General features: G+C 50.8%; 1 protein-coding gene and 1 long non-coding RNA gene across 2 annotated transcripts; one reads left to right on the top strand and one right to left on the bottom strand.

The window, feature by feature from the left end:
* Positions 1-11,945: 11,945 nt before the first annotated feature.
* On the bottom strand, positions 11,946-23,107 carry LOC103632193 (uncharacterized). Its single transcript, XR_555749.4, has 4 exons — positions 22,800-23,107; positions 22,081-22,217; positions 21,873-21,945; positions 11,946-12,301 (listed from the first exon to the last, which is right to left on the bottom strand). It is a non-coding gene; the product is annotated as an uncharacterized lncRNA (long non-coding RNA).
* LOC100216868 (uncharacterized) lies at positions 15,990-20,511 on the top strand. Its single transcript, NM_001143257.1, has 4 exons — positions 15,990-16,584; positions 16,721-16,942; positions 17,061-17,182; positions 20,003-20,511. The coding sequence occupies exons 1-4, from the start codon at positions 16,063-16,065 to the stop codon at positions 20,199-20,201; spliced, it is 1,065 nt and encodes a 354-aa protein (NP_001136729.1). The 5' UTR covers positions 15,990-16,062; the 3' UTR covers positions 20,202-20,511.
* Positions 23,108-24,856: the final 1,749 nt, after the last annotated feature.

The raw sequence follows: 24,856 nt of genomic DNA, 5'->3' as shown, positions 1-24,856 counted from the left end.
TCACGGGGAAGGATCCTTTTCGTGGTATCCCCCTTTCCCGGTCCCTGTTGCAAGAGAGAGAAAGAGGAAAAAAGGAAAAGGATACGAAATCGAACGACGCGGTGTACCTTTTCTGATGCGGTCATTATGGCGAAGGCGAAGCGTCGCCCGCTTCTCCTGCCAGAGGCGCCGCCTGTCCCGCCGCGGAGTTAATGCGACGGGGCGAGTGGTTGGCGGGGCGGCCGTTGCGCGTGTGCGAGCCGTTCGAGGAACGGAACACGGGCGTGTTGTCTTCACACCGTGAGAGAGGGTTCTCTCGCCGCCTCCGGATGGGACGTGAGCTTGGCTGACGATGGGGCCGCTGCTCCTGCCCGCCTGCCTCCGCCATTACTGCCGGCCCATTTTTGGCCGCATTGACCGTCGCGCCAAGCTGGCGCTGCTGGGTCGTGCGCTGGGTCGCCTCGAGTCGCGGTATCAGTTCCGCAGTCGAGGAGGCGCGGTGGTGGCGCAAGTGGCGGTGCAGTTGCATGCACGAAGCATTCGGCGCGCCGGTTGTATGACGCGTGGACCTGGGCCTCCATGCCGGGCGTGTTGGGAGTCGAAGAAGTGCGCCCACTTGGCGCGGTTGCATGCCGCCTGCATGGCTGCCCGCCCTTTCGCCCGCTGGTCTGGGCAAAAGTGGAGAGCCGCTTGTAACTACTGGGCGGTTGTACGCATCGCGCACGGCGGCTTGGCTTCTTCGGCTTCGAGCCGGCTTGCATGACGTGTGGGACCCAGCCCCCGCGCCGTAGGAGGAGGGCCTTGGAGCGTGTTGGAGAAGACTCAGCCCACGACGGCTGGGGACGCAAGTAGGGAGAGTCGCCTTTAAAAGGAGGGTGACCCCCTTTGAAGGCGACCATGTCTTCGCGCTCCCTTATGCATCGTGTCCTTCCACCTTCCAAGCCCCCGGATGGGGGATTCCCGTCGTCTTTCCGCTTCGTCGTTGGATGAACGCAACTCCACGGGAGTTGGTACCTTTCAGCCATCGTTCGGCTTCAAGGATTTTCATCATGCAGCCCAGTTGCATCCCCCCGCCGGTGGTCACCCAAGACGGTGACCTCCAGCCCCTGGATGGGGAGAGGCAAACCGGGCTGTGATCTTGGTCCCGCCCTCAGCCTCGAGGATGTTCATCATCCTTGCTGGGGCGGGGGGCGAGGCGAGCCGGGGCTCTACCTCCCGCGCGGGCCGGCTGGCCACCTCTTCTTCCAGCTTCTGGTGGTGGCAACCATCCTCCAGCTCTGCAGAGGAGACGTCCTCCAGCCATGCCGGGGAAGGCGAACTGTTGCTGCCCAGCTAGGATGCAACATTCCGCCCTCTTCCTCGCTTTCGTGGCGAGGACGGGAGCGAGGACCTGCCGGTGCGCTTTGGAGCGACCCGCTCTTTGGCTTTAATAGCTGGTTCGCGTCCCTTGAGCGGGAACGCGAACGAGAGCCCTCCGGCGGCCGCGTCCGTCCTGGGACCATGGCTGCTGCTGCAGAGGTCGCTGGCGGGTCCCCCGGTGCTCGTCGCCCCGCAGGCTCCCCGGTGCGGAGGTTGTTCATACCTGCGGGGACGGAACCAGAGTTCCGTCTGTGATGGCACTTCGAATGCCAGTGTTTTTGTTCATTGTGGCTGTCGGGGCCTGAACATGTATGTATTTTTTCCTCATTTTCGAGCACTAAGACTCGCCTGTTGGTTGTCTGAGCCGCTTCACCAAGCGTGAGTCGCCCCGTGTAAAGGTGACGAGTGAGGTATCCGTATCCCGGAGGCGTAGGAGTCCCTCGGCTCGGTCAGCCTTGTTGTCCGAGGCTTCCCTTGCTTAGTTAAAGGAACCCCTCAACCGCTCTTTGATGAGCCGAGGCCAGGGGTAGCGGTGTCAGCGCGAACAGAGGCAGAGTTGGCTTGAAAAGAAGACCTGGTCGGCCGGAGCCTGGCCGGGTCGTCCGTTAGCGGGACCGACGCCGGAATTGACCTGCCGAGGCCTCGGGTCGGGCTGATGTCCTCGGGGGACAGCTGGCCGAGGCCCCGGGGTGATCTACCGAGCCGCCTGCTCGGGCCGGATCCTCAGAGAAGACCCTGGCGGCGATGGCCCGGGCTTGGTGATGACGTTGTCGTTCAGAGCAGAGGTCTTCGGACCGCGTCGCCGTCCGAGGCTGGGTCGGACTTTGCCGAAGGTGTTGTCGACGCCGAGGGTGCTGCTGCTTCCTTCAAGCGTCAAGATCCGAGCCTGCAGGATCAGATTGTCTTGTAGCGTGTGTTTCCTGCGGCCGCCGAGGCCAAAACACACCCTCGCCGTGTTGTGAAGCTGCGTCTCTTTTCCTCTTGCTTCGAGTACCCGGACTTTTTTGTCGGTAACAGAATTGTTTGTGCGAGCGAGAGCTGCTTCTCACGGAAGGTGATGAGTGAGGTATCTGTATCCCGGAGGCGTAGGAGTCCCTCGGCTCGGTCAGCCTTGCCGCTTACGCGCACTCTTACCCGTCCATGGGGTTCTGTCACCGACGCAGTCAAGAAGGCTCGAAGAATCGCTCCGGCAGAAGAGCTTCCGAACGTGAAGACTTGTTCGGTCCGCGGAATCACTTATCCGAACGTGAGTTACTTATCGCAGAAGGTGATGAGTGAGGTATCCGTATCCTAGAGGCGTAGGAGTCCCTCGGCTCGGTTAGCCTTGGCTGCTTACGTGTACTCCGCCGTTTTCAGGATCCACTTTCGAAGTAGTCAAAAAGCACGAAAGACATTCTGGCAGAAGGGATCTTTTTTCGAGGAAAAAATTCGACGCAGAGGGGGTTCCCCCCTTTTAGCCCCCGAGGGAGGGTCGGGCTTTGCCGAGGCGAGGCCGACCCTTCCTTGATGACTAAACTTTGCGTGGGAGCGAGGTATATGAACAACTTGAAAACATCTTAAGGGTAGAAGCGACGTAGCTGTTTGATGTTCCAAGCGTTGCTGTAGACCTCGCCTTGACTGTTGGCCAGCTTGTACGTTCCGGGCTTCAGAACTTTGGCGATGACGAACGGCCCCTCCCAGGGGGGCGTGAGCTTGTGCCACCCCCGAGCGTCTTGCCGTAGCCAAAGCACCAGGTCGCCCACCTGGAGGTCTCGGGACCGGACCCCTCGGGCGTGGTAACGTCGCAGGGACTGCTGGTACCGCGTCGAGTGTAGTAAGGCCTTGTCCCGGGCCTCCTCCAGCTGGTCCAACGAGTCCTCTCGACTAGCTTGGTTGCTTTGGTCGGTGTAGGCCCTCGTCCTCGGGGAACCGTATTCTAAGTATGTGGGCAAGATGGCCTCAGCCCCATAGACTAGAAAGAACAGCGTGAAGCCCGTGGCTCGGCTCGGCGTTGTCCCCAGACTCCAAACCACCGAGGGGAGTTCCTTCATCCATCGCTTGCCGAACTTGTTGAGGTCGTTGTAGATCCGAGGCTTGAGCCCTTGTAGAATCATGTCGTTGGCACGCTCTACTTGCCCATTTGACATGGGGTGAGCTACGGCGGCCCAGTCCACCCGGATGTGGTGATCCTCGCAGAAGTCCAGGAACTTTCTGCCTGTGAACTGGGTGCCGTTGTCGGTGATGATGGAGTTCGGGACCCCGAATCGATGGATGATGTTGGTGAAGAACGCCACCGCCTGCTCGGACCTGATGCTGTTTAGGGGTCGGACCTCGATCCACTTGGAGAATTTGTCGATGGCGACCAACAGGTGCGTGTAGCCCCCGGGTGCCTTCTGCAAGGGGCCGACGAGGTCCAGACCCCACACAGCAAAGGGCCAGGTGATGGGTATTGTCTGTAGAGCCTGAGCGGGCAGGTGGGTCTGCCTTGCGTAGAACTGACACCCTTCGCAGGCGTGGACAATTCTAGTGGCGTCGGCCACCGCCGTGGGCCAGTAGAAGCCTTGTCGGAAGGCATTCCCGACAAGGGCTCGAGGCGCTGCGTGATGGCCGCAAGCCCCCGAGTGTATCTCTCGCAGGAGTTCCTGACCTTCGGCGATGGAGATGCATCGCTGGAGGATGCCGGAGGGGCTGCGGTGGTAGAGCTCCTTCTCATCTCCCAGCAGGACGAACGACTTGGCGCGCCGCACCACCCGCCGATCTTCGGCTCGGTCGGAGGGTAGCTCTCCTCGGTGGAGATATTGCAGGTACGGGGTCTGCCAGTTTTGATCAGGCGTGACCCCGCTTTGCTCCCCCTCGACGCGCAGTGCCTCGCCCTCGGGGGCCAAGGGTACCTCGGGCCGAACCGAGGGTGCCTCGGGCCGAGCCGAGGGTGCCTCGGACTATGCCGAGGGTGCCTCAGGCTCGGGCGTGTCATCGATCTTGACGGAGGGTTGATGCAGATCTCGGGAGAAGACGTTTGGGGGAACCGTTGTTCGCCCCGAGGCTATTTTAGCCAGCTCGTCCGCAGTCTCGTTGTAGCGCCGAGCGATGTGGTTGAGCTCGAGCCCGTAGAACTTGTCTTCCAAGCGCCGAACCTCATCGCAGTAGGCCTCCATCTTCGGGTCGCGGCAGTGGGAGTTCTTCATGACTTGGTCGATGACGAGCTGCGAGTCACCGCGAGCGTCGAGGCGTCGGACCCCTAGCTCGATGGCGATTCGCAACCCGTTGACCAGAGCCTCATACTCGGCCACATTGTTGGACACCGGGAAATGGAGGCGTAGCACATAGCGTATGTGCCTGCCGAGGGGCGAGATGAAGAGTAGGCCTGCGTCGGCTCCTGTCTTCATCAACGACCCGTCGAAGAACATGGTCCAGAGCTCTGGTTGGATTGGCGCCGTTGGTAGCTGGGTGTCGACCCATTCAGCCATGAAGTCTGCCAGGACCTAGGACTTGATGGCCTTCCGAGGGGCGAACGAGATTGCTTCGCCCATGATTTCCACCGCCCACTTTGCGATTCTACCCGAGGCCTCTCGGCACTGGATGATCTCCCCCAGGGGGAAGGACGACACCACAGTTACCGGATGAGACTCGAAGTAGTGTCGCAGCTTCTGCCGTGTCAGGATCACCGCATACAGCAGCTTCTGGACTTGTGGATAGCGGATCTTGGTTTCGGACAGTACCTCGCTGATGAAGTAGACTGGCCTCTGAACGGGCAATGCATGCCCCTCTTCTTGCCTCTCGACCACAATCGCGGCGCTAACCACCTGAGTGGTTGCGGCGACATAGACCAAGAGGGCTTCTCCGGCAGCTGGGGGCACCAAGATAGGCGCCTTCATGAGGAGCGCCTTCAGGTTCCCGAGGGCTTCCTCGGCCTCAGGGGTCCAAGTGAAGCACTCGGCCTTCCTTAAGAGGCGGTACAGAGGTAGACCTCTTTCGCCGAGGCGTGAGATGAAGCGGCTCAGAGCCGCGAGACATCCCATGACCCTCTGTACGCCTTTCAAGTCCTTGATGGGCCCCATGTTGGTGATGGTTGCGATCTTCTCCGGGTTGGCTTCGATGCCCCGCTCGGAGACGATGAACCCCAAGAGCATGCCTCGGGGCACCCCGAAGACACACTTCTCGGGATTGAGCTTGACGCCTTTCGCCTTGAGACATCGGAATGTCACTTCAAGGTCGGAAAGGAGGTCGGAGGCTTTCCTCGTCTTGACTACGATGTCATCGACGTAGGCCTCGACCGTGCGGCCAATGTGTTCGCCGAACACATGGTTCATGCAACGCTGGTACGTCGCACCTGCATTCCTCAAACCGAACGGCATGGTGACATAGCAGTACATGCCGAAGGGTGTGATGAAAGAAGTCGCGAGCTGGTCGGACTCTTTCATCCTGATTTGGTGATACCCTGAGTAGGCATCGAGGAAAGACAGGGTTTCGCACCCAGCAGTGGAATCCACGATTTGATCGATGCGAGGCAGAGGGTAGGGAACCTTCGGACATGCTTTGTTTAGACCAGTGTAGTCTACACACATCCGCCATTTCCCCCCTTTCTTTCTCACAAGCACAGGGTTGGCAAGCCATTCAGGATGGAATACCTCTTTGATGAACCCTGCCGCCATTAGCTTGTGGATCTCCTCGCCTATGGCTCTGTGCTTCTCCTCATCGAACCGGCGCAGAGGCTGCTTGACGGGTCGGGCTCCGGCTCGGATGTCCAGCGAGTGCTCGACGACATCCCTCGGTATGCCGGGCATGTCCGAGGGACTCCACGCGAAGACGTCGGCGTTCGCACGGAGAAAGTCGACGAGCACTGCTTCCTATTTGGGATCGAGCCCGGAGCCGATCCGGATCTACTTGGAGGCGTCGCCGCTGAGGTCGAGGGGGACGGCCTTAACCGTCTCCGCTGGCTCAAAGTTGCCGGCATGACGCTTCACGTCTGGCACCTCCTTAGAGAGGCTCTCCAGGTCGGCGATGAGGGCCTCGGACTCGGCGAGGGCCTCGGCGTACTCCACGCACTCCACGTCGCATTCGAACGCGTGTTTGTACGTGGGGCCGACGGTGATGACCCCGTTGGGGCCCGGCATCTTGGGCTTCAGGTAGGTGTAGTTGGGGACGGCCATGAACTTCGCGTAGCATGGTCTTCCCAGTACCGCGTGGTAGGTTCCTCGGAACCCGACCACCTCGAACGTCAGGGTCTCCCTTCGGAAGTTGGAGGGTGTTCCGAAGCAGACGGGAAGGTCAAGTTGTCCGAGGGGCTGGACGCGCTTCCCGGGAATGATCCCATGGAAGGGCGCAGCGCCCGCCCGGACAGAGGACAGATCGACACGCAGGAGCCCGAGGGTCTCGGTGTAGATGATGTTGAGGCTGCTGCCTCCATCCATGAGGACCTTGGTGAGCCTGACGTCGCCGATGACGGGGTCGACGACGAGCGGGTATTTCCCTGGGCTCGGCACATGGTCGGGGTGGTCGGCTTGGTCGAAAGTGATGGGCTTGTCGGACCAGTCTAGGTAGACTGGCGCCGCCACCTTCACCGAACAGACCTCTCGGCGCTCTTTCTTGCAGTGCCGAGCCGAGGCATCTGCCGCTTGCCCACCGTAGATCATGAAGCAGTCGCGGACCTCGGGGAACTCTCCTGCTTGGTGATCTTCCTTCTTGTCGTCATCGCGGGCCTTGCCACCCTCCGCGTGTGGCCCGGCCCTGTGGAAGTGGCGCCGAAGCATGACGCACTCCTCAAGGGTGTGCTTGACGGGCCTCTGGTGATAGGGGCACGACTCCTTGAGCATCTTGTCGAAGAGGTTGGCACCTCCGGGGGTTTCCGAGGGTTCTTGTACTCGGCGGCGGCGACTAGGTCCGCGTCGGCGGCGTCGTGTTTCGCTTGCGACTCCTTCTTGCCCTTCTTCTTGGCGCTGCGCTGAGTTGACGCCTCGGGGGCATCTTCCGATGGGTGGCCCTAGGGCTGCTTGTCCTTTCGGAAGATAGCCTCGACCGCCTCCTGGCCGGAGGCGAACTTGGTGGCGATGTCCATCAGCTCGCTCGCCCTGGTGGGGGTCTTGCGACCCAGCTTGCTCACCAGGTCGCGACAGGTGGTGCCAGCGAGGAACGCACCGATGACATCCGAGTCGGTGATGTTGGGCAGCTCGGTGCGCTGCTTCGAGAATCGCCGGATGTAGTCCCGGAGAGACTCTCCCGGCTGTTGTCGACAGCTTCGGAGGTCCCAGGAATTCATGGGGCGCACGTACGTGCCCTGGAAATTGCCGGCGAAAGCTTGGACTAGGTCGTCCCAGTTGGAGATCTGCCCCGGAGGCAGGTGCTCCAACCAGGCGCGGGCGGTGTCGGAGAGAAACAGGGGGAGGTTACGGATGATGAGGTTGTCATCGTCCGTTCCACCTAGTTGGCAGGCCAGACGGTAGTCCGCGAGCCACAGTTCCGGTCTCGTCTCCCCTGAGTACTTTGTGATAGTAGTCGGGGGTCGGAACCGGGTCGGGAACGGCGCCCGTCGTATGGCCCGGATGAAGGCCTGCGGACCGGGTGGTTCGGGCGAAGGACTCCGATCCTCCCCGATGTCGTAGCGTCCCCCACGCCTGGGGTGGTAGCCTCGGCGCACCCTCTCGTCGAGGTGGGCTCGACGGTCACGGTGATGGTGCTCGTTGCCGAGGCGACCCGGGGCCGCAGGCGCTGTGTTGCGCGTGCGCCCGGTGTAGACCGAGGCTTCCCGCATGAATCGGAAAGTCACGGCATGAGGTTCCGAGGGGTACTCCTGCCTTCGGGAGGCGGAGCTCTTGGCTTGTCGGACCGCGGCGCCTTCCAGGAGATTCTTGAGCTCTCCCTGGATTCGCCGCCCCTCGGTGGTTGATGGCTCCGGCATCGCGCGGAGGAGCATTGCTGCTGCAGCCAGGTTCTGGCCAACCCCACTGGATGCGGGTGGCGGCCTGACCCTGACATCGTCGGCGATGCGGTGCTAGAAGCCCTGGGGTAGATGACGTATTTCTCCGGCCGGAGGTTGAGCCGCCCATGCCTGCCCGACGTCCCGGCGGATCGGCTCAATCGCTCCTGCTCCCTCGTCGAGCCTGGCCTGCACCCCGCGGATTTGTTCGAGCTGTGTGTCATGGCCCCCCGCCTGAACGGGGACCATAGCTAGCTCCCGTGGGATGTCAACGCGAGGCAGCGGCCTAGGGAGATCACCGTCCTCCGGCATGCCGAGATGGTTGCCTTCGGAGGGACCCCCTAGATCGACGTGGAAACATTCGCGGCTTGGGCCGCAGCCCTCGTCGCCGAGGCTACGGCTACCGTTGGAACAGTCGGAAAGGCAGTAGTCGCATGCGGTCATGAAGTCCCGCATGGCACTGGGATTGCCAAGTCCGGAGAAATCCCAACAGAAGCTGGGCTCGTCGTCTTCCTCGGACCCAGAGGGCCCGTAGGTCGAGACGTCTGTCAGCCGGTCCCAAGGTGACCGCATACGAAACCCCAGAGGGTTTGGGCTCGCCTCTACGAGAGCGCCCGCCAAAGCGAAGCCGCTAGGCGGGTTGAGGCTGAATCCAAATGACGCGGGATGGGAATCGGTCGGTACCTCTTGGTCGACGGGCGGTGATGAAGTCACGTCGGGGACTGACTGCACCGTCGTCTCAGGTACGAGGGTGACACCCAGTAAGCCTTCCGCGAGCGTGCTGGCTTCGTCCGTTTGCTCGGGATTGGCGTGTTGCGGGGAGATGACGCTCGTCTTCGTCTCAAGCGCGAGGCCGATGCCCGGTGCGCCCCCCGTTGGGGTGCTGGCGCTATCGGCTCGCTCGACAGCCGATGAGGCGCTGCCTCCTTCTTGGCCTTGGTTGCCCCGCCTTCCCCCCCATCGGCGGGGAAGAGGGTGGGATGAGCTCGAAGGTTGTTCTTCCACCACGCGGGGAAGACGTCGTCGATTCCGCCGCCGGCGGACGGGCTGTCGGCCGCCATTGCCGCTGTCGCCCGGCGGTGGAATGAATATCATGTCGTAGCTGCCGTCGAGGGACATGAACTCAAGACTCCCGAAACGGAGCACCGTCCCGGGTTGGAGAGGTTGCTGGAGACTGCCCATCTGGAGCTTGATGGGAAGCTGTTCGTCAACACGCAGCAGGCCCCTACCTGGCGCGCCAACTGTCGGCGTTTCGAGACCGGGGGGTCCCTAAGCCGACGAGTGAATGTCGCCGCGTGCCCCAGCCCAGATGGGTCGACGCGAGGCCGAGCGCGAAGGGGGGAAGTGAGGTGGCCGGAGACAGGCGTGAGAGAGGTGGAAATCCCGCGGCCTTTGTGTTCGTCCCGCGCCCAGGTCGGGTGCGCTTGCAGTAGGGGGTTACAAGCGTCCACACGGGAGAGGGAGCGAGCGGCTTCAAGCGAGCGCATGTCTCGTCCTCGTCCCCGCGCGGCCAACCCTCTCTAAGAGGGCCCTGGTCCTTCCTTTTATAGGCGTAAGGAGAGGATCCAGGTGTACAATGGGGGGTATAGCAGAGTGCTACGTGTCTAGCGGAGGAGAGCTAGCGCCCTAAGTACATGCCGTCGTGGCAGCCAGAGAGATTTTGGCACCCAGCTGGTGTGATGTCGTGGCCGTCGAAGGAGTGCTGGAGCCTGGCGGAGGGACAGCTGTCGGAGCTGTTGAGTCCTTGCTGACGTCCTCTTGCTTCAGTAAGGGGGCTGAGAGCAGCTGTCGTCACAGAGTATGCGGGGCGCCATCATTGCCTATCTGGCGGAGCGAGCCAGATGGGACGCCGGTCTTGTCCCCCATGGCCCGAGTCAGCTTGGGGTAGGGTGATGATGGCGCCTCCTGTTGACGTGGCTGGTCTGCGCCCTAGGTTGGGCGATGTGGAAGCTCCTCCGAAGTCGAGGTCGAGTCTGTCTTCCGTGGTCGAGGTCGAGTCCGAGCCCCTGGTTCGGGCGAGGCGAAGACCGTCGGCTGAGGCCAGGGCGGAGTCCGAACCCTGGGGTCGGGCGAAGCGGAGTTCGTCGTCTTCCGGGGCTGAGCCCGAGTCCGAGCCCTGGGTCAGGCGGAGCGGAGTTCGTCGTCTTCCGGGACATAGCCCGAGTCCGAGCCCTGGGTCGGGCGGAGCGGAGTTCGTCGTCTTCCGGGGCTTAGCCCGAGTCCGAGCCCTGGGTCGGGCGGAGCGGAGTTCGTCGTTTTCCGGGGCTTAGCCCGAGTCCAAGCCCTGGGTCGGGCGGAGCGAAGTTCGCCGTCTTCTGGGGCTTAGCCCGAGTCCGAGCCCTGGGTCAGGCGGAGCGGAGTTCGCCGTCTTCCGGGGCTTAGCCCGAGTCCGAGCCCTGGGTCGGGCGAAGCGGAGCTTCCTATGGTGCTTGCGGCCGGGCCTGACTGCCTGTCAGCCTCACTCTGTCAAGTGGCACCGCAGTCGGAGCGGCGCAGGTGGCGCTGTCTTTCTGTCAGGCCGGTCAGTGGAGCGGCGAAGTGACGGCGGTCACTTCGGCTCTGTCGGCTGGGGCGCGCGCGTCAGGATAAAGGTGTCAGGCCGCCTTTGCATTAAATGCTCCTGCGATTTGGTCGGTCGGTGCGGCGATTTGGTCAGGGTTGCTTCTTGGTGAAGACAGGGCCTCGGGCGAGCCGGAAATATGTTCGCCGCTGGAGGGGGCCTTGGGCGAGACGGAAATCCTCCGGGGTCGGCTGCCCTTGTCCGAGGCTAGGCTCGGGCGAGGCGTGATCGAGTCCCTCGAATGGACTGATCCCTGACTTAATCGCACCCATCAGGCCTTTGCAGCTTTATGCTGATGGGGGTTACTAGCTGAGAATTAGGAGCCTTGAGAGTACCCCTAATTATGGTCCCCGACAATATGTATTGGACATAAACTGATAATACTAATCTAATAATCCCAATTAGCAAAAGTGCTGCTACTATTAGGTTTACACGCAAAAAAAATAAAAATAATCGGCCAGCGGAGGTAGTGGAGGTAGCTGCAGACGAATGACCACATTGAAGAGCGGGCCCTAGGGCTGAGCAGACGGATAGCGTGCGCAAGGACTCCTCTACGTTTAGAGTTCGCCGCACGTACTCTATATTTTAGAGTTCCTTTTAGAGTTCCTTGTTGGACGGCGTAGAGAACGTTTCGTACTCTAAATTTAGAGTACATAACCATTTAGCGTGTATTGTTGGAGGCAGTCTAAGGCTATCCGTAGCGGTTCCACCTAAATTTTTCCTCCTATATCACTTTTTTTCGTCACATCATCAACATTTCACCATCTATTTTTTCATCTCCCGCAGCAGTTCTCCCTATATTATCCCTTTATACCTCACTACAACTATAAAATATCATTATCTAACACTATTTATCTTTTATTATAATTTTTTGTCAACTATTAAATAGGAGAGCACTGTGCAAGGGGTGCTACAGTACTCTCCTTGATCTGGGGGATGTGCACACCCTCCCCTACGGCTGCAGCGTGTAGGGGCTCTTTAGTGCCAGCCGCTGCGGGCTTAGAGGCTCCCTACGCAAGGGAAGGAGGTTAGCACAAGCGCTGCGGCCAGTCTAACAGCGTGGGGGGTGGGGCGGTGAAACAACGGGCCTGTTTGGTTCAGCTTTTTTCTGACCAGCTTTTCCGAGAATCTAGCTGTGGGGAGAATCTGGCTGTGTAGAAAATCTGAGTATCATTAGGATTACGTGTGGAGGAAGATAAAATTGTCCATAAGACTCAGGATCTATAAAGTGACAGATTACTACTATTGCGACGACTCAACCGATTATATGTTTATGTTGATTTTGAATGGTTTTTACCCAAACGAATTTTATAGAAGCTGGCTGAAAAGCTGAGTGTTTGGCTGTCCACAGCAGCTTCTGGTGGCTAAAAGCTGCGAAAAGCCGAAATAAACAGGGCCAACGTCTGGTTTCACAGGAAACCAGAGCCAGGAATGGAGCTACTACCATTGCATTGCCTGCGTCATCAGCATCGGCAGTTTCCGCAGGGCCCCGCGCCTTGACCTCAGCCTCACTGCAGTATAAATGGCAAACACGAGAAAGAATCAAACTCTCAAAGCACCTGGCGTGCATGCCATGAATAACTATAGCTCTTTCAACAGATCATTCTTAAGATTTTTTTAATTAATAAAGACTTCTACTATGTCTAGGAGTATATCTTTCTAATTAAGGTTCTTTGTAGCCTGGATTTTTTTATTTCCTACATCTCTGTCATACGAAAATGAACTGATTCCTACTCTAGAATTCCTGCATTCCAAAACGACCCTTGTTAGCTAGTGGAAAGCGGCGGGTTTTTTTTCGTTCATCAAAGATAATACTATCAATCACTAGTAGAAAAGAACTTTAAGGTGACGGCACACAGAAATTTATACTGGCGGTTTCAGTTACAGCACTCCAGTGAAAAAAAATAGGCTTGTCTTGGTTTTTAAAGTATGTGAAATGCAAATTCAGTGACACACATCTTTTGTAGGGATAAATACAGATACTTTAGAGCATCTCCAAGAGACTCTTTATTTTTAACTCTCTATTTGACATTTTATTTGTCTCTTTATAAATATTAAACTCTATATATAACATCTCATTTCAACAGACTCTCCAACATGCAAGTTAGCTTGGCTAGCGAGAGTTGCTAGCCAAATTTAGCTAACGAGTGAGTTAATTTAGAGAGCTAGATAGCTTAGCAAGTTAAATGACTAGTCTGTTGAAGAGCTATTATGCTATTAAGTAGCTAAAAAATTTATTTTGACAAGCTATTTAGATAGTCTCTCGGAGATGCTCTTAGATATTAATTTTTGTCTTTTTTGTTGGATATATAGAATCTCCTATGTAACTTCTCTTGGTTTTATACATATCTATTTTAAAATATTAAATTTACCATATCAATTCAGATATCGACTTTCATCCTATTCTATTGTTTCAAAGACGCACATATCTCGTTCAACCAATCGTTTTGCTGGGAAGGCACCAAGTTTGGCTTTCTTCTTCCTTAATCCCAACACGCTTGATATTTTGAGATGGGGGATTCGATCACTAGTATACAGAAGCTCTATAGTGGTGATCCTAGAGCTATTTGCACTGGCGTTTTTCAGTGCTGCCAGTGCTAGAGGCCAGTAGAAATCGTCCTTTTCACTGGCGGTTGTTTTGCAACCGCTAGTGAAAATAACATTAGCACTGACGAGTTGCTTAAGAAAACCGCCTGTGGTAACAAGATTTTCACTGACGGTTTTCTTAAGCAGCCCGCCAGTGGAAATAACATTAGCACTGGCGGTTGCTTAAGAAAACCGCTAGTGAAAACAAGATGTTATGGTACACACATAGTAGAAAAATGGCAGATTCACTATGGTGGCTATGGTGGCAGATTAGATTCACTATGGTGGCTATGCTATGGTACACACAACTAGAGATAGATTTGAAAGATATTTGGATACCAGTAGTAGAAAATGGCTATGGTGGCATATGCTATGTATGGTTTTGCACAAACCATTATATGTACAAAGGATCCAACATTTTCTGAAGTGCATAACAAGCTTAGACCTTATGCCCATTTCTTTGATGGGTGCATAGGAGCCTTAGATGGTACACACATTACAACTCACGTATGTCATGAGTCGAGACTTGAACACATAAATAGAAAAGGGTGGCCTAGCTACAATATATTAGGTATAGTGGACACGGATATGCGGTTCACTTTTGTAGGTGCTGGGTTGCCTGGTTCTTGCCATGACATGGCAGTGCTAAGGAGTTGTATGGGAGAAGCGAACTATCTACACCCACCAGCAGGTATGGTGGCATGCATGTTATGTTGGCATTGCATACATTGTATTCATGCATTACGATCTAGTAAATCTTTTTCTGAGTTTATTTGTTTGTGTACAGAGAGGTATTATCTAGTGGATGTTGGTTACTCAATTCGCGAAGGTTACTTGCCACCATATCAGAATCAGAGACATCACTTAGAAGATTTTAATCAAACAGGAGTAGAGACTGTGCAGGAAAAGTTTAATTTCCACCACTCGAGTCTACAAAATGTAGTTGAACGGGCTTTTGGACTTCTCAAATCAAGGTGACATGTGCTACGAGGACTCCCATTTTACGAAAGAAGCATGCAAGTGAAGATTATAATTGCTTGTTTTGCTTTCCATAACTATTTGTTGGACCGAGGCCACATAGAGGGATCAGGGAGTAGTTCGCATGACCACGCTGATTACGATGTGTCAGATTGGGTGAATGTAAATGCAAGTCAAGAAATGACATTAGTGAGAGATTGGATCACTGCTGGAGTATCATTGATGTAGTGTATGTAATGAAGTAATTATATGTAATGAAGTAGTAATATATTTATGTAGTGTATCTCTGATTGCTGGGTATAGGTTGTGTAATCATACAATGTATTAGGGTAATGACGTTGGTAGTGATCACCTCTCTGGTATTAAGAAATAATGCAATGTATTGGGGTACCGATCACTCTCTGTACTGAGTAATCATGCAATGTATTGGGGTACTGATCACTCTCTGGTACTGAGTAATCATGCAATGTATTGACGATTTCATTAAGTAAACCGCCAGTGTATATATATTTCCACTGGTGGTTCACTTAATACAACCGCCAGTGTATATGATATTTCCACTAGCGGTTCACTTAATACAACCGCCAGTGTAAATATATCCTTTTCACTAACGATTTAGTTAAATGAACCGCCAGGGTATATGATATTTCTACTCGTGGTTCACTTAAAACAACTGCCAGTGTAAATATTTGTTTTCTACCGACGGTTCAGTTAAGTGAACCGCCAGTGTAAATCAAGGTTTTAAATCTCCCACTATAGCTGCCGCTATCTCCCGCTATAGCTGTTTGGAGGGAAAATAACTATTTGCTTTCATGCACAATTTAGCCGCTATCTCCCGCTATAGCTCTATTTAGCTCACTATTAGCTGTTTGAGGAGACCAAGCGCTAAATGCCATAACCCGCTATTTAAAACACTGGTGTAAATATATTTTCACTGGCGGTTTCTTAAGGCGGGCCCACCTGTTTATTTTCACTGGCGTGCTGTAACTGAAACCGTCAGTATAAATTTCTGTGTGCCAGCTTAGAGCTCTTTTCTACTAGCGGATACTTGTACTTCAAAAGCATATGTACGACTCAGATTTTTTTACTTAAAATGTTTCGAATCCATCTACAGAAAATAATTTAAAAATGCATTTAATTATTCATTATATGAGCTAGCTCAAATCGATTACTACTAAAATCTTATTTGTACCCTCTCCAAATCCTTTCCTGCAGAACCCCACCAGTAGTCCTGCTGTGATCACATTTCCTTCTTCTGGGATCGGAGGAACAATAAAGTTTACCAACTTTGTCATTTTGTGAGCATTTTGCAAATCCTGTAGTAGACGCCACAGAGAGAGAGAGAGAAATCAACGCATTCTTTTGAATTTCCAACTTATCCAAGGGTGGTGAATGCAAAATTTTCATCAGTTATTTTGGCAGGTGTGTGCTCAAAATGTGACTACTCTTTAATGAGTACAGCTTTTGCTTCGTATGCTTGTTTTGTCGACCTCTCCTGCCTATCCCTCCAGTCATGCATTGTGGGCCATGTCTAGCCAATGCAGGCAAGGGAGATTGGAAGCAAACAAAATGTGAAGATTTATGCACATATACTTATAACTGGTAATAAGCCTATAGTCGAGACACCACCGTCTTCTCCTCCCTCCGTCTGAAAGCTCGAAATTCCTCTTCTTTTTTTTCTCTCTCTCTCTCTCACTGGCTTTCTTTCATGGCTTCCAAGAAGGCGTCCGATCTACTACTACTACTCAATGCTGCCACCACTGGTTCTATCCGTACGGTCGTGCGCCAGCTGTTCTCCCGGCTGGTCTTTTCGCTGCAGATGGAGTGCTCCCTGTCCATGGAGATAGTTTCCTTCTGGCTGTGGCTGGAAGGCAATGGCCACCCCGATTTCCTCGCGAGGGTAGAGTCGCTTGACAACCACCGTCTCCGGGGGATCGCCTTCGCCGGGAAGATGTTCATCGAAGGTCTGCGCCGTAGGTCCAGCGGCGGCCACTTGAACAGCCGCGGATCTGTGGAGGAGGAGGAGGAGGAAGAAGAAGGCTATTTCCAGGAAGAAGCCATGGAAGGTATCGTCTTCTACCTCAACAACTTCTGCTACGAGGCTCTGGAAGACATTCTAGAGATAGCGGAGGCCAAGGAACGTGTCGTCTACCACCGTGCCCGTGGCAACCAAGTTCAGCAGCAGCAGCAGCAGAGCAGCAAGGGTAAAGCTCCCATGATGATGAGCACGGTAAGAGCAGCGTGCGTGTGTATGTAACTCGGTCAGAGCTGAGACACCACGACGACGACGACTGAGAGATGTTGGAAGATGCCTTTTCTTTTTTTATTGTTTAATCTTTTTTTTTTGCTAAACATCATTCCTGCAGAAGGATCTCTTGTCTAAGATCAAGGCCTCCTTTACTACTGCTGCTCGGAGCAGCCATGAAGAAGGCTCGACGAGTTCTAGAAGCATGCCATCGCCCAAGAAACAGGTCCTCAGAGACATAGAGAACCCAATCGACCAGTGCCTGTCAACGACGACGTACCCTTTGGCGACCCTTTTCGATTCCCTGAAGCTGAGGGACGATGATCCAGAAGCCGATCCAGCTGTAAGAGTTCTCTGCTGAGTTTTCACTGTCCTCCTGGTGCCCTGCTAATCGATTAACTACAAGACCTAGCTAACACCTCGCTTTCGTTCACGTATTTTGCTGCTAATACGTACTACAGATCATCAAGGTGCCGCGACGACGACAGCCCAGTATTGTACCACGTGACGAGAGAACTCTCTTCGTGACTTTCTCCAACGGATACCCCTTCACCGCGGATGAACTGTACGAATTCTTTATGGGGTAAAGTCGTCTATTCTTGTCATGCTATTAAAATTACTTAATTGCAGATATGTAAACAATGGTGGGTCTCTTATGTATGCTGTTGCTGTTGGTAAACGAAATGTTTCCTGGGACGTCGTTGGATTGGTTAATAATATTTGGATTTTACAACTGATCGATTCATTAGGTGTCGTTACATAATGCGTAGGTAAAGCCGCTGGCGCCAATGCAGATTGTTGTTGATGTTGTTTGTACCACAGGGGCCGCCCCCCTTCTTCTTTCAAGAAATGTCATTAACCAACTTGTTAGGTAGGTATACATGCATAGATCGACTACACAGGTATTTATGCTGTAGATCGAATGTTATAAGGTGAGTGAACCGCATATCCATCAATTACATCTCAAGTTATGTACTACCTCCCGATCTCGAATATTTGTCGTCAGCTAGGTTATTTTTGAACTAAAACACGACAAATAAAAAAGAACGGAGGGAAGTTCACTTGAGATTGTTTGGCGGATCACTAAGTAGGATGACCACATTCCTCGTGTTAGTGCTAACTAACTATGAGAAATGAGCTGGTGATGGATCAACACATTTCATTCCACAAACCAAACAAAAAAGTGAGCAGTGAGATGATAATGGACTAGTTTATTCATCAAACCAAACATTTCATAGCCTTATCTTTATCTAACCTACCTGAGGGGCGTGCTACAGAACCAACGTCACTGTACCTTGCCCTCTTGGGCTTTAACACTACACCCCCACCTGGACAAACAAGTCATCCTCGAGCTGCAACATAACGATTACGCTAATGATGGCTCTGCTAGACACAAACCAGCACCTAAAAATAAGCATTTTACATCTCGACTTATTTTATTATTCTAAACCTGAAAAATAGACTGTGACTCTTTTTTGACCCCTTAAGATGAGACAGACACATTCTACGCACTGGACTTACACGTGTGTAGCCATTAGGATCCCATGGATGTCATCTGGACGAAAGGGGAGCACATGAACGACCACTTGGAATGAGTCGCAACAATAACTAGCGAAAGCGCCCTCATGGTTGCCGGTAGCGGAATATGGTGACGCTAAGTAGTGCGCCCTCGCCGATGACAAGGAGGGGAGCGCATTCCCTACCGCCGCTACCGTAGAGTTGGAGTTCGTTGCCCGCGGGACACGCACCATGCTCGCACTTAGACAGCGAGCTAGCACGGTTGCTGATGGTCATCTGACTGGGCAAGGTCACACCCCCGTTTGCTGAGGTCAACCGCCACCAAGGCTGCATCGAGTGTCTGCCAGCGTACCTCCTACAACCACCAGCTTAGTGCCACATGCCGCAGCCTGCAGCTGCACCGCCATGGACACCTTGTAGTCACTCGTTCGCACAATCACCCTCCTCTCCGCGAGCTGCTGCAAGGTTGCTGGGACAACTAGGTGCCACCACTTGAAAATGGGGCGTTGTCCTTATCGACATGCTAGAAGGCAGCATGTCGTCGCTTGTAGCTACGTCGTCGATGCTTAGATGCCATCCACACCCCCGTAGAAGACGCCATCGCAGCGCTGCTATGCCGACACAGGCACGTGGGCGATGAACGATGGGATCCGTGAAGGAGTGGTGGGAAGCATCCCCGGACTGCTGCTCTCCTCGGCGGTCAGGATCTTGCTGGTCGGTTGTGGCGGCAGCCAGTTAATCAGCTGCGGAAAAGGGCCGGGCACCAAACTCGCAAGCAGGACACACGGCGCAGAGAAGATCTCTGGGATGACTAGAACAGACACTGGAAGGGGCACAATGCCCTCGAACCATGGTAGGCCATAGTGTAGCAGGGGCAGCACAGAGGGCAACGTTCATCTCGCAACGGCTGTCAGGGGTAGGGATGGCGCCGCAGCGGGCGCGGCGGGGATGCCTGCATAGCCGGGAAGGACGTAGAGGTAACCTTGCGCAGCGGAGGGGAAGACGTGGGACGACGATGAAGGATCGATCACAGACGAGGCCGATGCGGACTAGACCTCGATCGCCCCCAACCGGGTGGTCAACGCCGATATGTGGTTGATGATCAATGTCTGGTAGTCATGCACCTGCCGCTGGAACGCCATGAAGGAGTTATGTGGTACGGGCGCAGAGAGGGTGACGTGCTGGTGGTGGCTGCTGCACCGGAGGTCACCGGGATGGGGCCCGCCGCCGGGGGAACAAAAGGCTGGGGAGGGTCGTCCAACATTCTAGGATCGACAAGGTTTCTCCTATACTAGATTGTTATGGTCAACGTTTGGGGCTAATGTTATGTGGTTACTAGTGTGAGGGCAGAAATTGTTGAGGGGGCAACAGATGGGTGTGGTGCTATAGTACCCATGGTGCTACAGTATCATGGGTATTGTTTATTGGATGGGACTGCGAGGGTTAGAGGGCGACAACTAGGGTTAGGGGTGATGGGGAGGCCGGTCATAGGGCTTTGCCCACGGCCTGCAAGAGAGAAGGAATTTTCTTCAAATCTCTTGTTTATCTTCAATTGATACAATCCTTCTCCTCTGCAAGAGAGAAGGAATTTTCTTTTAATCTCTTGTTTATCTTCAATTGATACAATCCTTCTCCTCATATAGAGAGGGTTACTTGATCTCTAAGCCCTAGATATAATCTTATCTATAATTCTAATCTTATTCTAAACTAGCTTTATCGTTATCTAACCTACATGAGAGTGTGCTGCTACAATACAGACGGCATTGTCGTAGCGGGTACTCTTGGGCCCTGACATAAAAGCAAATGAACTTTTTAGTTTTTGAGATACATGCATGGCTGTTGGCTCCTTAATTAGTTTAATTATTGTATCTCTTTAATTTCGCAGGAACTTTGGAGGTGTTGAAGTCATATGCGTGGAGGATCCAATCGAACCCAGACCACCGCTCTATGCGCACATCACATTTTTCACGCAGGAGACGATCCTCCACATCCTCCGTGGGAGCGCAAGGGTGAAGTTCGTGATACGAGGGAAGCATCTGTGGGCTCGCCAGTTCGTTCCAAAGCGGAAGAAAGTTCGGAACTGATCTAGCTAGTACGTGTCTGCCTGTATGTTGGATCGGAGCTCATGCAAATGCAAATAAAAATAAGATATTGGAATAAAACCACCATCCCCAGCTACCTCTTTCTCCTTATAATATAATAACCCCTACATATATGGAAGCTTACCCGGCCGGCATGGTTAATAATGTTTGTGTGATGATGTGAGAGCATCGACGACAATGTTGTCTTATGTAATGCTACCTGGTGGTATACACATGCCTGGTGGTATACACATGTACCTGACTATACCTGAGGATGTTTAACTTCAAACCATTTCTGTTGTGTGCATGCTCCATTATATTGATTTTGCCACTCAACTGCATGAGAGGTTCAGTTTTCACCCATTTGATCATATTTCTGTACGTGGACGGCATATATACATATTTTTAACTGATTAATGATCTTCAAGGTGCTATACAGCTATACTTGCCAAGAAGTAAACTAATGTGTTTCAGCTCTCTATATATATGTTATTGGCTCATTAATTATGTGCCAATGGGTTTTCCCCCCTACTAGAAGCTTTTGTTGCTGTCCTGTTGCATATAAGAGGATGAACTAATTAAACATCAGATGTTGTTTCATATATACATTGGGTCTCGAGTTGTTTAGGTCATCCCAAGTGGTTGTTATAAACTTTTGTAGTATTTCTCCTACATTTTCTTGTTGTCCTCAAGTTAGATATAATAATTCTCGTGTCACGAAAAGTGTTGTTTTAGACATTGGTACTGAATTTTTTTGATAAAGCTTGTGCATCGACTCATGTTTTGTAAATGTTCAACGGCGTTAAAAAGTTTGTGAATCAACTCTGATTCTATGAAAATGTAGTTGAGATCTCCCATATTTTTTGGGCAACAATATGGATATAACAAAAATAACTTATTTGACTCCAGCAAATTTAGATTGATATTTTTTTGGGGGAGAGGGGGGTTTAGGGGAGGGGGACTGTACAAAGTGTTTTAAAAATCTTTTAGCCATTCTCCAAGAACGGTAAGTTAGATTTGTGCAAAGTCGACACTAACATATATCATTTAAGTCTAATTCTTCATAAAAGCAAAGCACTTTTATGTAATATAATGCAATTGCAGAGAGTGGGGAGGAAATATATTTGCCGTCATTTCTATGAAAAACAAACCCTTCAAGTATTAGTTTATAATGCCTATTTTAGACCATGACCATTACAACTCCATAGTCTATTTGTTGTCTCTTAACCTATACCTAATAACACAGAGAAGTTTTAAGATATAAGCTTTGCAATATGTGTTTTATATTATTAGGTATGTACTTATGTAGTTATCTTTAGATAACCCACATATTTTTTAAGACAGATGTTTAAGCCAAGGGACAAACAACTCATGCACTTAGAATTTTGCTAATGTATTGTCCAAACAAATGACGAAGGATTATTACTGTGCATGTGTCACACTCATTTTTACAACTAAATTATTGTGCTAGTAGACTTGACTCTGTTATAAAACTACATAAGTCTAAGTTCATTATTTATCCCACCTGTGATGTTCATATATTTATTTACCAATTTTGCTCCCAATGTATCCATCATTTTTCTATTGACCAAATGCAATGTGATGTAAAGCACTTAAGATCTTTGTCAAGAAGATGATGAAAGAAATGGGCAGCTTGTCCGGCCAATGGCTTACCAGCTTTTTGTCTTATCTGTCGAATGGCATGTGTCATATCTAATAGCAGATTGACCGCCACCAATATAGCAAGCTATGAGCCAGCACGCAATCAATAGAAATATCAGTATGAAGAGGATGGAAAAGCTTACTGAATACTGAAAGGACAACTTGTTAAGTAGCTAGAGAATAAAGAAGTAGGCACGAAAGAGTGGCAGAACTGACTCACAAGCAGGCGGACAAGCGTCGTTCTGAACACCGTTCTCGAATCCATCCTTGCAATACCTCGCTCTAACAACTTTATCTCGAGATAGTCCTACTTTCTTTAAGTCAGGAAGATACCGACATGGAACTGAACTTCACTTTCTATACGATAAGAGCTAAAATCAATTTTTCATAGGAATGGAGATGAGAAAAGGTGTGGTTGGTGGGCATCCAAGGGTGTCATATGGGTATATGCTTCTACCACAAAGAATAGATCACCATATCAAGCCAAAATTATTAGGTGATAAAATAGTTCCAATGAAACTAAATTAATAAATTTAATTGGAGCAAATGAAAGTGTTAGACCATGAGTGAAATCTCTCTTACAATTGACACAAGAATAACATGGTAGAAGTTGAGCACCAATATGTTAAGATTAAATGACATGCTTTTTCTCTTATAGAATTTACTTGCATATGCCTTTTCGTCCGTATGGAGATTTGATATGATTATTGGTTGTTCCAAGAATGAATCATATTTTTTCTTATTTACTCTTTAGTTCATGGTTTACTGATATATCTATATTTTATTAATCTTAGATCGTACACAACCTTCATCAATCTAAAACATGAAAGAGGGATAAAGCCATCTAAATCAAACTAGTATGATGGGGAAGGCAAAGGAAACATATATTTTTCAATACTTAACAAATTTTTTCTTGAATGAAAAAGGGGATGAGTATACCTCACAGAAGGAAACTACTATCTCTTCAAATTGATGACATGTTGTGGATCGAGGTCACTACTCCTGTTGTGTATCTTTTCCACCGTTGTTGTCCTATCACTACTAACATCTTCAAAGACCGATGCTTATAGCTTGTGATGGCAAGTGATTTGGGAGTGAGATGATTTGGTTCTATCGATGTGGATTGGAAAGAAGGTTTTGGATTTGAGATCAAGAACAAGGCGGCGACATGGGCACAAGGGAGGAGAGTAGAGGAGGAGGAAAGTGAGTGAGATAGAGTATTGTTTCCTTTTTCTTCTTTCTATGTTGTAGTTGGGTGTTGTCTTAAAGTAAAGAAAAGTAGGTAGCAAAATGCAAATATCCACAAATATCCCCATTTTTTCTTAATTTGAAATAGAAGTATGAAAGGACAATTATCAATGCAGGGGAAGTAGGTTGAGGATGGTGACCACATACACGTAAGCAAGGAGACAAATGATGCAAACTAAGTATGTTGGCAACTAGCGTTGTGGTAACTGAAGCAGCTAGAGGAAGTGTTAGGATTCAAGAAAGTAGTATGAAGTGGGAGGACCAAATTGAAAGCTTAGGATTCAACATTTCTCAATGAACTTTGATGCAAATGTCATGTTGAAGAAATCTATAAAGGGTAAATTTTATTTTTGCTAAAACACAAGATAATTTCTATTTTGTAAATGATGTAAATGGATTTTTAGTGAGAAGTACAATGGCCTATACTCTCTAGAAATATAATATTTTTGCAATAATATTTTTTTGTTTTTTCAGTACCTTTGGGCAATATTAGTATGTTTGTATTGGACATGTATATTGATAAGGAGAAAAGTCGACATTCTATCCTCGTGGATAAGATCTCGAAGTGATTATCATGTAATTTATTAATTTTATAGGTTTTTGTAGCTACTTGTTTTTTTATTTTTTTATTTCAAGAAATTCATGAATAATCATGCTTATAGACTAACCAAACTCGAACCAATAACTTATACCTTGATAGTGTGGTACTCTGACAAATTGAATAACAATCCCTGACTGAACTCGTAACTTCTACCATTATAGGCCTATTCTTAAATATAATTGTAATAAGATTTGATTTATCTATCCTACTATAAGAAATAGTGATGTATGCCTTCTTCCATATATTATTTTTCTCTACAATTTTTTTATTATCCAAAGCCAAGGATATTAAGAATGTTGTCACTTCTTTTATCTTGGTTAGGTCCATTTAGTCCTTTCTTAACACATGCGATATTTGTGTGTCACTGCATTAAGAGAAGAGAAATGCCAAAATATCCTAATCTCGCGTTATGTCGGGAGATTTATCCTAATCTCGGATGCTCAGTAAAAACTTCTATTTCTCGATCGTGTCTATCTCTGTTTATCCGGATTATTCATGGAAGTTCACCGAAGTCGGAGTTATTCGATCGCGAGAAACAGCCAAATTTGGAGCCTGTTAAAAACTTTTATTTTCGACGCAAACTCAAACTCGAAAATCATTCTCGACTTTTAAATCTCATCTGAAGCTCATTACATCAAACTCTCGATGGCTGTTATTTGATCTGAGCCCGAGTCTAATTCCTCAAACATTGATCTATGTTCGACTATTTTATCCGGATCCGTACTCGCAAACGGAATACTCAGTATGTCGTCCTCTAATAAATTCTTACTCGACTCAGCTTAATACCTCTATGTCCGATCCGATTTCAAAAAAATCAACATCGGCGATGATTTCAAAATGTCACGATTCGTCTTCTCCGACTAAAAATCCGAAAGCCGGTCATATCCCGAGACGATGTATTTTCGAATCATGCGTGAGGAGTTATTTCCGAGCGAATTCAAATCAAACTCTCGGCCGAATTAATCGCTCAACCGTCCGTTCGTCCGAACTCTCATTCACTCTGTTTTGCGTACCGACAAAATCCGCAGGAGCCTTTTTCCGGAAAATATTTAGCGCAGCCCGATTATGTGTTTTGGGCCAAGCCCAGCCCGGCCCAGCCCACTAAGGAAACCCTAACCCTAGCACATGTCTATAAATATGGACCCCT

This window comes from Zea mays, chromosome 7 (genome assembly GCF_902167145.1).
Source record: "Zea mays cultivar B73 chromosome 7, Zm-B73-REFERENCE-NAM-5.0, whole genome shotgun sequence".
Classification (NCBI taxonomy): Eukaryota; Viridiplantae; Streptophyta; class Magnoliopsida; order Poales; family Poaceae; genus Zea; species Zea mays.
This window is presented reverse-complemented; position numbering and strand designations above follow the sequence as displayed.